Here is an 11,759-nt window from a genome sequence, read left to right on the forward strand (position 1 = left end):
TTGGCACTAGACTAAGCGTTGAGCTAGAAACGTTGAGGCCATGTGTGGGCCAAGGGTTATGCATTGATTGTGCCAAGAAATGGTGAGTTGATGGTGAAGCCTTGCATTGATCAAGCAGTGAATAATAGCTTAGTCACCCATTTTAGTAGACCAACTGTCGAAATTAATGGAGTTAATCCCACTTAATGGGTGAGTTGGTAGCTTAAGAATGCATTGAGGACATACATTGTTTAGTATAAAAGGGAAGCTTTAGTTCAAAGGCTCAGTTTAAACATTTTTCTCATGCTAATAAAGTGATTCCAGAGCCACTCAAAAGCTTAATGAGTGTAGTAGAAACTCTAGGGTACTGGAAGAAATCTCCAAGGAATTCAGGTTGAAATCTGAAAGAGATTGCAAGAAGGTCAAGCTCTTGGATGAACTTGAGCCAGTGATGAAGATTTGAGGCTTCCAAACAAACCACGAAAAATTAAGAGCTAAAATTTTAAGATAAGCAAGTTAAGATGATTTTAAACAAGGTTGTAGAAGGAAATTTTCTAAGATAAAATCTGAAAAATAAGTTATTCGAGCTCAAAGTTGAAACTGGGTTATGGTTGAACAAGTAGGTAGCTGTAACCGTTGAGTAGCTTGTTGAGCAAGCAGGCTGCTCAACCTAGGTTGGCTGCAGGCATGCACGAGGAGCTGGTTGGGAAAAAGGCATGCACTGAGCTATGTGTGAGGGATGCATTGTGCAGTGCGGGCATGTGCTAAAGCTGTAAGCGCAATAGGGTGCTGAGTGGACGCTGGGCTATGCGGGCAGACGCATGAAGCGCTAGGCACAGGGTGGTGCTGACTGTGCGTTGGCGCGCTGGACGAGCGCATAGGACATGAGATGCTATGTTAGCCGCATGACTAAGGCTTAGTTACTCAAATTTTCGTAAGTGTTGGATGCATAAGAAGGTATGCGTTGGGAGAAAAATTGATATTTAAAGTTGAATGCTAAGTTCATCTAGGTGAGTTAGTCTCACAAGAAGGTTTAGGGCACTAGCTAAACATGTTATTCATTTCCACAGGGTTAACGCCAATAGGAAAGGCTTATCAACCCTAGGAGGAACACCCAAGGCTATGAGTGACAAAGTTGATGTTTTCCAAATGAATAACACATGTTTTACTTAAATGTTTAGATTCATGCTTGCCTATGATAAAATAATGTTTAAAATAATTTCCAAGCAAACTATGTTTCTGAAGTCATTAACGCATGCTAGTTTTAAAGAAGTTTAAAAGCATGACTTAAGTATTTCAAAACTTATTATTCAAGAAGCATGCGTTAAAAGTTGATGCTTTATAGCGAGCATGTTTAAGCATATGATTTATGATGCTACGCTTTCAAAGTATGAGTTTTATGATGATTATTAGAACCCGATACTGAAGGATAATGATAAGGTATCTGGGCAATAGTACCTAAGATATGACGGTACTTAGTGATAACCACGTGCATGTAGGTAGAATCAACGTTGGTTGTGTTTGAGAATACTTCACACCAACTAAGGTTTAATGTTGAGGGATTAAGCAAAAGGGTTCTCTCTCAACTAAAGATTATGTTAAACTATGTTTTAAAGCTATGCTATGTTTGAAAGTTTTAAAATGAGTTTGCTTGGCAGTTTCAGTTTAAAATCATGATGTTCATGATTTACTAGTCACTCACTAGGCTAGTAGCTCACTCGTTTAAATGTTTTCCTTCTCCTAGGTAGTGGACATCTCCCCAAAGGATAATTACTACTGCTCTGCCACTTAAAGACTCAGTTAAAGGAGAAAGTTTAGGTATTTTCTCTGTAAATAATTGTATACATGTGTCTTCATATTAGGGACTAGTATTGAGTGTGGGAACCACTAAACCTTTGTTTTTGTATATATATGTTATAAGTTTGCTATGTATGGAGCCCTGAGGTTATTATAAATGTTCTAAGTTTTGCTAGCTCTTGAATGTTAAATATGCTATTCTAGAGTGTCCTAAGCAGGTCAAACAGATTAGTTAGACAGTAAGTGCCATAAAAAGGGTTGGTAATTGCTGCCATCATATTCTCGTCTGGATTAAGAGGGTAATCTGGGAAGGGGTGTGACACGACGGTGAGTCATAGCAATAATGACATCACATCATCACTAGTCAAAGGTTGAAGAAGATTCATGCCACTACTCAGATTGGGCTCTAATACCATGTGAACATTTACAGAGAAGATAGAGAGATAACATATGGAGATTTTAATTAGGGTTTCAACCAGCAATACAAAAAGGATGAAAGCAATTTAAATGCAAATTCTAAAATAGGCCCAATGAACTTTTACATATTAAATAACCTAAACTCTAATGCATATAATATAAAATGTTATTACATTAATATTTAATACTCTAACACGATCAAGCAAATAGATTGAAAAAATCAAATGCTCCAAACTCATACTCTAGTCTCTAAATCATTATAGACTTCTTTGATTGTGTTACAATACACTTGATTCTTTCAACTCTTTTAACAAGGTTGAGCGATTAATACGCATGAAAAATTTTGGTAAACTAGTAAGATCTTCCAAAAGGGGTTTTACATAGAAGACCTAAAAATAAGGACTATATTACATTAATATTTTGAACATTTCATTTTTTTACAAGAAAGGTCTATTAAACTTTATTTTTCCATTAATGCCAATGGCTATTTACAATTTAGGTCTTGACCCTATATATATATATATATATATATATATATATATATATATATATATATATATAATCCTCTCTCTCCCATGCATATATTTTCTCTCCCCAATAATACATTTCATATATTATCTCCCTCATGATTCACACCTATTTTTTCCTCATTCCTCTCTTTTCTTCTTCCTCTTCCCTCTCTTTTTTCTTTCCAACAGTGTGAGTTACAGGCGAGAGACGACGACATGGTGCAACCAGATTCGATGACGAGAGACAACCGATGTGGGGCAAATTGACGTTGCAACACGAGACGACACAAACAACTTGGGACAAATTGACGACATGGACAACATGGGGCGTATCGATGGCAATAGGGTGAGCAGATTTGGTCAACGACACGATGGGACATGCAAATTCAATTGATAGCGACGAGGCGAGTAGATCTAATCGACGACATGGGAAGAGAGATTCGTGGCGACCATAGCTAAAGAAGAAGAGATGAAGATAGAGGGTTATGGTTATAAAGGAGAGATGAAGATGGACTTTATTCATGCCACCTATATAGATCCATTGTACCAAGACCGAGGAGAACTTTTTTTTTATTTTAAACTCTAAATATATATGTTATAAACCCCCAAATCAAATGCATTTCTTTATTTAATATATGAGAATTATATACTATGATACATACCTTTGTTTATTGATATATATTGTGATTTATGTTGAACATTAAGTCAATATGTAATTTATATCCTGTGAAATAACGGATAAGAAATTCGATTAAATAATATATACTCTTAATTTTGTATATTGTAATATCTACTCTTAATCTTGTATATTGTAACATCTACTCTTAATTTTGTATATACTCTAAGGTAAATTGACAATGTTCCAAGATATATTGACAATGTTTCAAGGTATATTGACAACATGACAAAACATCAAGGGAATTTATTACCATCACAAGTGATACCTAAGTGTATACATAAATAACAAGTATATAAACCAAATAAACAATGGAATACATTACATTAAAATAAATAATACTCAAAACAAACAAGGGTATATATCACATAATATTAAAAATAAAAAATAAAAAATGAAGAAACGCTAGAAAATGTGAAATGGAAAATAAAATAATGCATTTCTCTCTTCAATTATAAATGAAAAAAAAAATTAAATGTGTTCTCTCTCCAATTACAAATGAAAAAAAATCATATTAAATTCATTTTCTCCCTCCATAATGAACGTATTTCTCTCTTCATCATTAAAGAAACTTCGAAAATAGAGAAGTAAAAGTAGTTCATTAATGAAAAAAACATAATTACATAATTAAATAGGATGAAAACAAAAATAGAAAAAAAATAGGAAAAGGGCAATTTTGTTAAAAAATAATACTAAAAACCTTTATTGAAAAAAATCAAAATTAAAGACATTTTTGAAAATATATGGTCAAAGATGGTTTTTTTTATGTAAAAATCCCCTTCCATACATACAAAGATCATACTTCTACCTTTTATCAAGTAGAGGTGCACATAGGTTAGGTTGGAAGTAATTTTTGAATCAACTTGAAAAGTTGGGTTGATTAGGTAGACTACCCGAATGACTCGAGTAGGGTACCCAACCTAACCCAATCCAACCCTTAAAATGTGGGTTGGGTTGGGTAGGGTTGTCAGGTTGTACAATTTTTTTCTTTCCTACTTTTGTTAAATTTAAATACATATGGAGATCTAAAATTTGAGACACAAAAACTTGTGGAGATTTGAAATTAAAAAAAAAAATAATATATTAGAGTGGAAGGTAGAAAACATGTATTTTTATATTTGAAATTAAATTGAAGTGATTTAAATTAAACAAGAAAAATGGAGATGAACAACGAACTTTTTTTTACCAAACGACGAGTTTGAGAGAGAGGATGAGACTGAGAGAGATCGACGTTGAGTTTGAGAGAAAGGTGCTTCTTTGACTAGATGAACGACGAAGCAAACCAACGTGAGCAACTAGACGAATGACGAAGTGAACGAACGTGAGCGACGACAGAGAGAACAGAAGGCTGAAATAGAGAGATCAATGTTGAGACTTGAGTTTGAGTCTGAGGCGCTTGAGTTTTAAAACCCTAATATATATATATATATATTAATATTAGTAAGTCGAGTTGGGTTGGGTCAACCCGAATTTTCTATAATCCCAACCTGAGACCCAGCCCAACTCGAGACCTGACCCAACCATTATAATTTAGGTTGGATAGTCCGGGTTGTTCGGGTTGTCAGGTTATATGAACACCCATACTACCAAGTATTGTAATGGATATGATTATTATATAACAGTAGATGTTAAAGATAAACTATAAGTTAACACTTTATAAGTCTGATTTACATACTTTTGAATCTTTGGCAGCACAACTATTCCACAACTAACAGATTGTTTTCCATCAAACCTTCGCCAACAGTGGGAAATTCTGGTGATAGCTGCCATTCTCCATCCACTAAGAACTTGATTTCGTACCTTCATAAATATTACATAAACAACAGCTAAAGAAACAATTTTCTGTATAGCACAAATTTAATACACATAATAGATCAATCATTAATCAATGTTTGCCATGATTATAAAATTACAGGTCATAAAGGTCATCATTTGATCAGTAAATAAAGAGAAGAGGGAGGCAAGGGAGAGGAATTATACCTCCCAGGTCTAAGCCGTAAAGTTGTTGAGAACTTAGAGTAAGCCCCAGTGTATTCAGGTGACAACTCCTCCCCTACACTCCAGCCATCAAAAGTTCCCATAACTTGCACACTCTATCCAAAGATGAAGATAAAATTATAAGAATGATGGCGATAATGAAAGAAAGAAACTTAAAAATAAAATAAAAATAAACCTAGTTGTTTTTGTTCTCAAAATAATGTAGGGGTAGGGATACAAATAATTGACATTTAGGAAAATTGTAAAAGTCAAATGTTAGAATATAGAAAGTCAGTCTCCTTTCAGATAGGGAGAACATGGTGACAAATATTGTTAATCACCGATCAACCTAAAAACTTAACTTGATAGGTTATGAAAAATTTAATTGTATGAGTGCTTCAACAGATATAAAATTTTCTATTCTTACCTCAGCCATTCCATACCAGAATAGTGGAACTTCTTTTGATTGCACCAAATCTACATCTTTTATTTGATCCGCTATCTTTTTATGTACAGCTTCGAAGAATAAGAAGAGTCCAAAAAATAAAAAGTCAACAATATACTTTTGAGTAATAATGGAGAACTTTCGTGGAGGGCAGCACACATTACCTCACACATAAGTGCAGAAAGAAGGTGATAAAACTCAGGTGCAGACGAAGAAACTCATTGTTGAAAATAAAGGTTAGAGAAACGTCATTATACCTTCTAATTTTGTAAGAAGGTGAGATTGAATGTATTTCCCATTAATCTTTCTCGTACCTTCTGGAATACCAGATTGTGCTATTTCTTCTGCTAGTTTGATCAGACCCTTTACATATCCATACATGAAAGAACTAAGAAGATTACAACTATGTGTTTATTGTCTGAATAAAGGTAAGGGGAAGGTTAAAAGCCTAACCTGAATTTCATGGTCCAAGGCAGCAAATTCGATCTTACAGTTAACTAAATCTTCATCCTTTACATGTAGCTGAGAAGATAAAATATGATGAGACTTTCTGTTTCCACATTGATACGAAATATTTTGGCCATACTTATTGACTTCATGTCCCTCAATTATCATGTCTAAAAAGAATTAAGGAAATAAGAACGCACCAACCATCTCACACTCCCAGGGGCCAACATAAAAAAATTACAGTATTCAATATTTTCAAATGTCAAATCCTTGTGGCTTAATGCCTTTAGATATATCTAATGGGAAATTTGTCTTGAAAGAATAAAGAAAGTGTTACAAGGGATAGATAGATATTGTAGCTTTTTTCAAAAAGACAGACAGATTGATACCAGCGAGAAAAGGGATGTCAAGAAATATTGTTCTATAGACGAGGAACTAAATTCGTAACTCAACCTATCACATATTACATACAAATTAACTAAGAAATTCAAATATGTGCATGTTTGTGACCAATATTTGAGATTTGACTACAAGTTGGAGACAAATAGATTTATTACAGAATTTTGATTCTGGTTTTTAAGTTAATCTGCACCGTATAAAATCAATACAATAGAAGATATAGTAAACATAAAGTAAGATCATCAAAACAAATAATAATAGGAAAATGAGTTTGCATCTGCATGGAGAAGTAAAAACTTTGGTTAACATACTTGTAACGTTAAAAAAAAAAAATCGTCTTTACACCTGTCGTTTGAGAAGTCTGTTCTGCTGATTAGCGTGACTAAGCTTTTTGACAAGTCTCTCTCTTTCTGAATCAGCCAGTAATGCATTCAGCTGTAGTCAATTATGAATCATTCAGATCTTTGACAGACAGAAAAGCTTGATGTCATTCTCCCCGGAAAGAAAGATTCCAGAATAGAAGGAAAGCTTTGAAGAAATGCCAATGCAGCTTTGTTTGCTTTCTATATAGCATTATTTGTTTATCCAAGCTGTGATTACTTCTCATATTTTACACAATCAGTTGATATGTTTTATTTTCAGCAGTAGGAGGATTCTCGTTTTTATAACACTACAATCTATTCAAGAAATTGTAACTAAAGGAATGGAGCATACCAAAACTTTTAAGGATTCATTCATACTGACAATATATATATATATATATATATTTATTTTTTTTTGAAGATCAGTATATCTGTATATTCCATTACAATAGTTTCTTCTTTTTTCCATTTTTCTATTCTACTACAGATATAAAACTTTCCCTTTTTTTGTCTAAACTCTAAATTAGCTTAAGCATTCCTTTAACTAATTTAGAAAGAGAATTTGTCTAAGCCTACAATGTTAGACTGAGGATGTAGGTAGGTGGCACAAAGTTTGAACCCATGGTACCAAATCCTTCCTCAATATACACCCACCGTCACTAACATTCTCAAAGTCTTTCCAAACAACCAGAAGCTTTTAAATTCCTAAACAATGGTAACCCTGTTGATTTTCTTTTATCTCCCCGCTTAACATTCCCCACCTTTTCTGAAGATAGGTATGGAAATCATGTAAACCTGACAAGAACCACTAACTTTTATTTTTCAAATAGGCAAAGGAGCATCAAACACTAAACACCATTAGACTGTGTTCAAAAGTATGCACTGAGGATAGAATTAACTTAGGCTAAAAGAAATAATGAGAGAGGACACGTAAGTTTTGGAAAAGAAAGCTGAAACTTTGCATGAAAGATTTTGAGTGAGCAAAACTAAGAAATAGGTGGCAATTGATTTCATTCTCGGTCACTACAGCAGATTATAAATGCAGTATCCTTCATTCTATATCATGAAGGCATTAAATCATAAACTTAATGTCGAAATTTACCTGTTCGCTGCTAAGGGGTTGAGCCAGAAGTTCCTCTGCACTTACAATGTCCTCTTCGTCTGTAGAAAGATATTCTGATTGCATTGAAGATTCCTCTGATGTGACAGGCAAGGAATATCTTTTGATAATCTGATAACCCTGAGGAAGCGTTTTTACCGAAGGTTCGTGAGAATGGATCAACTTGCAAGAACCCGTCCTAAAGGTCTGGATTGCCATATTGCATGAAGGGTTATTCAAGTTTTCCCTCTTTAACTTTCTTGCATTCTTGGAACCAAGTAAAACTTGGTTGTCCAGACAAGTCCTAACGAAGATCATAAAATAAGTAATAATAACATCAAGTTCTCAAAAAGTCCCAAACGTAGTGAAAATTATGAAACCAACAGATAGTGTTCATGATTATAGTATAGATAGGCATAACGGAAAACTGCATTTATCACATCCATATTAAAAACTAGACTAAAGACGATAACCTAAACCCATTTCGAATTGAAACAAGCATTTAAAAAGAAGAGAAATAAAAATCCAGAACAGGCTTTCTTGTTGATATATTGCTTCAAGTAAGTTCCAGATGTAGAGACAATCAAACCTTTTCAGGAAAGGGCACAGAAATTAGAGCCAACAATCTATAACTGAAGCTCAAGTCAACAAGATATTAAGAAGTTCATAACAACGATTTTCTTATATAGAAAATAATGAGTACCTTGGAGCACAAATCTCCATATCGGCAAGCTCCTATCAGTGAAGAACAAAAAGATCCTGAACTATCAAAGTAAATATGAAAATTCTAATGTAAACATAACATTAGCCACAGAAAAAAATACCAAGATAAGAAATAAAGTTCCTCAAAAGAACATTTGACTCAATGTCAAAAAGAAATGATTAGCCATATGTACTTAAGCCCTCTTCTCTCTGCGGTGTAAAACAATCTTTTGTGTGAATCTATTTGGAAGTCTTCACTCTAGTTTCTCAATGTAAGCAGAATGCTTCTCTCAACCTCCCTGATTAAGCTGAGAAAATCCAACATATTCCTCTCCAGAAATACAATTTCTTTAAGGTGGTCTTTAAATGTACGAACATTTGACAGCCAAAAGAAAGTTCTGTTTGTCAAGTATGACATGCCTAGAGGTACAGACCCTGCTACTAAAATCAAAACATTAATGTCCCTCCAAAAATGTGGAGTCATAAAAAAGAAGATAAGAAGCTTAGAGTTCGTTTTCATTGTTGATCTCAACCAAATCTCTGCTAGTTACAACAAATCCAATCCTAAAAGAATCCAGTTCGATAGACTAAACTGATCAAAAGAAATTAGTTAAACCACTACTGCATAATTAAACTAACTAAGTTAACTTTAAGTCAGTAAGCTTAATCAATACTAAAAAACCAATAATCTGGCCCCACGAGTTCAACTCAATCCCACTAAACCGGATGGATTCACAATTTCTTTTTTCAATTAAACATAAAAACATATCAGCATTCACCTAATCAAGATATTCAGGACCATCCTCGTCAAAATTTAAAACTAACTCCAGCATTTCACTAACTCCTCTACTCCAAAATAACGATTGTTCCTTCCACATTGGAACGAAGAAATCCTCAAGAAACCCATTTCTAAAGCATCTAAGTAAATTTCTCCCAATTTTTTCATCTTCTCGTTTATTTGGCTTTCGCGTGTTGCAAAATCAAGATTGACGAAAGAAATTTACTGTTCTAGAAGGAAATGAGTGGCAATTGAAGGAAGAGAAAATTGAATCATAAGACTTACTCAACGCTTGCAATTCAATGAGTGTACTTTCTGAAATTTGAAGACTGATTGAAGCTTTTGAAGGTCCAGTGGCTATGGCTTCCGTGAAGGTGGAGAGAAACCTTTCGGAGATGAAACTCTGCAGCGAAGCTGAAATGAATTTCGACCGCCAAAATTCCAACAAGTGGTGATCTCGTGATGCATGCGGAAAAGGAACGTGATGGAAAAAACCAACTCAGTGGCCTGATTTGGTTTGGTTCGATTTTGGTATAAAATTGAACATAATATTTTGTATTTAGAGAAAACAATAAATTATCAGTTTGGTTAAAATTCTAATTAGAAAAAAATCAATCAAAACTGAATCAGATCGATGATATATATATATATATATATATATATGCTTAAATTTAGACGAATAATGTATTATTTGAAATTTTTAGGGCCTGTTTGGGCCCAAAAGTAGAGTGGGGTGGGGTGGGCTATAATAGCCCACTTCATGTTTAGGGCTCAAACTATTTTTAGTTGGAGCTCCAATTTGTTGGATTTTATGTTCTAAAAACTCGTAGTTTGTAAAATAATAAACATTTTATATAATCAATATACTTGTTATTGATCTCATAAATTGTATGAAAGTCTAAATCCAATAAACTAAGACCCATGACTATTGTATGAGTACTTGAACTTTATGTAAAGACAAAAGAGTAGATCGGGTTCGAGTAAATAGTCAAAATGATTTATGGTACATGAATGAGGTATGGTACCTTATTCTAGTAACACTATAGGATGCGGCCTACTCTATAGTTGTTACAAAGAATTGTAAAGTGCTACATATGACGTGATCCTAATTCGTACATGTTATGACATGAGGAGTGGGGGCGTCCTATGCAACGAGTTTGCATAAGATCAGGACCAAGAAATAAGTCACTCTTACTTTATAACGCTGTTTACTATTTAAGACTGACTATTTCACCTAGATGACCTAGGTAACTCGATCTTAATCCTGAGCTAACTATGAACTTCTGTTTATTCGAGATTGCCCTTATTTGCATAGTTGAGGGTTGACTCAACAGCGTCAGCTCAATAAGACTTCCATTTCCAGGGTAAGACCGGATAGATAGTTAGGGACATAAGGTGCAAGACAGAGTTCACACCTACCCGATTTAGGAATAGGAGAAAGGTTGTTCTCTCAAGTACTGAATCCAAGTCTTGAATAAGGGGCCACACCCTCTCACTGGGCTGAGAGAATTTGGTTTGGTGATTGGATCACAAATCAGTTGTTCATTAGAGGATCAGTAGGGTCGACTTGCTTATTATAGTTAAATTATGTGGACATAATATATCTACAGTGAGGGGAGTGCAACTATGGGCTTTAGTGGAATGACCAATTAGTTAACGAATGGGGATTAATTTGGTCTAATGAGTTTAGCCAATTAATCTCAGATCGTTGGAGCCCATAATATGTAGGTCCGTGAGGTCCCCCTAGTAGCTCGTAACGGACTAGCCCTAGAATAGCGTGATAAGTTAATTTGAAACGTTCAAATTAGAATTAAGGGAACAATAATTATATGAGATATAATTATATGTTTAATTTTAGAATTAAATGGAATAGGAGAATTTATATACTTAAATATGATTTAAATATATAAAGATGAATGTGTGTTAAAATTAATTTAATATTTGATATTAAATTAATTAAGTTTTATTTAATAATTAATTTATGAAATTAATTAATTTTTCATTTTTAAAATCACATAGATTTTTTAAATCAAAATTTTGATTTTGAGATAAAATTGAAAAAGGAAAAGAAAACAAAACACACAAAATGGAAAAAAGGGTTTTTCCATTATCCATCACCTAAGTAGCTCACACATGAAGCAATATCTTGGCCTTGTCTTCTCCAACTATGAG

General features: G+C 33.8%; 1 protein-coding gene across 6 annotated transcripts; it reads right to left on the bottom strand.

The window, feature by feature from the left end:
• Positions 1 to 4,412: 4,412 nt before the first annotated feature.
• Positions 4,413 to 10,207, bottom strand: LOC120092103 (PROTEIN TARGETING TO STARCH (PTST)). Of its 6 annotated transcripts, none has more exons than XM_090308210.1 (10): positions 9,873 to 10,207; positions 8,811 to 8,866; positions 8,111 to 8,411; positions 6,992 to 7,081; positions 6,254 to 6,322; positions 6,058 to 6,163; positions 5,783 to 5,871; positions 5,359 to 5,471; positions 5,054 to 5,178; positions 4,413 to 4,726 (listed from the first exon to the last, which is right to left on the bottom strand). In XM_090308210.1, exons 2-9 carry the CDS (start codon positions 8,828 to 8,830, stop codon positions 5,076 to 5,078), a joined length of 891 nt encoding a protein of 296 aa, XP_090164336.1. In that variant the 5' UTR covers positions 8,831 to 8,866; positions 9,873 to 10,207; the 3' UTR covers positions 4,413 to 4,726; positions 5,054 to 5,075. The 6 variants fall into 6 exon arrangements, with proteins under 6 accessions (XP_090164336.1, XP_090164338.1, XP_038906240.1 ...); XM_090308212.1 differs by lacking the exon at positions 4,413 to 4,726 and adding an exon at positions 4,759 to 4,789; XM_039050312.2 differs by lacking the exon at positions 4,413 to 4,726 and having other exon boundaries at positions 4,970 to 5,178.
• Positions 10,208 to 11,759: the final 1,552 nt, after the last annotated feature.

The sequence above is a fragment of the Benincasa hispida genome, chromosome 1 (assembly GCF_027475165.1).
Source record: "Benincasa hispida cultivar pf3 chromosome 1, pf3_genome.v1.1, whole genome shotgun sequence".
Classification (NCBI taxonomy): domain Eukaryota; kingdom Viridiplantae; phylum Streptophyta; class Magnoliopsida; order Cucurbitales; family Cucurbitaceae; genus Benincasa; species Benincasa hispida.

Excerpts from the sequence above, each read along its gene's own strand:
- LOC120092103 (XM_090308210.1), bottom strand. The coding sequence starts at position 8,830 with ATGGAGATTTGTGCTCCAAG. Across the intron at positions 8,412-8,810 it reads ATGGAGATTTGTGCTCCAAG|GACTTGTCTGGACAACCAAG; the intron begins GTACTCATTATT and ends GATCTTCGTTAG. Across the intron at positions 5,179-5,358 it reads TTACGGCTTAGACCTGGGAG|GTACGAAATCAAGTTCTTAG; the intron begins GTATAATTCCTC and ends ATATTTATGAAG.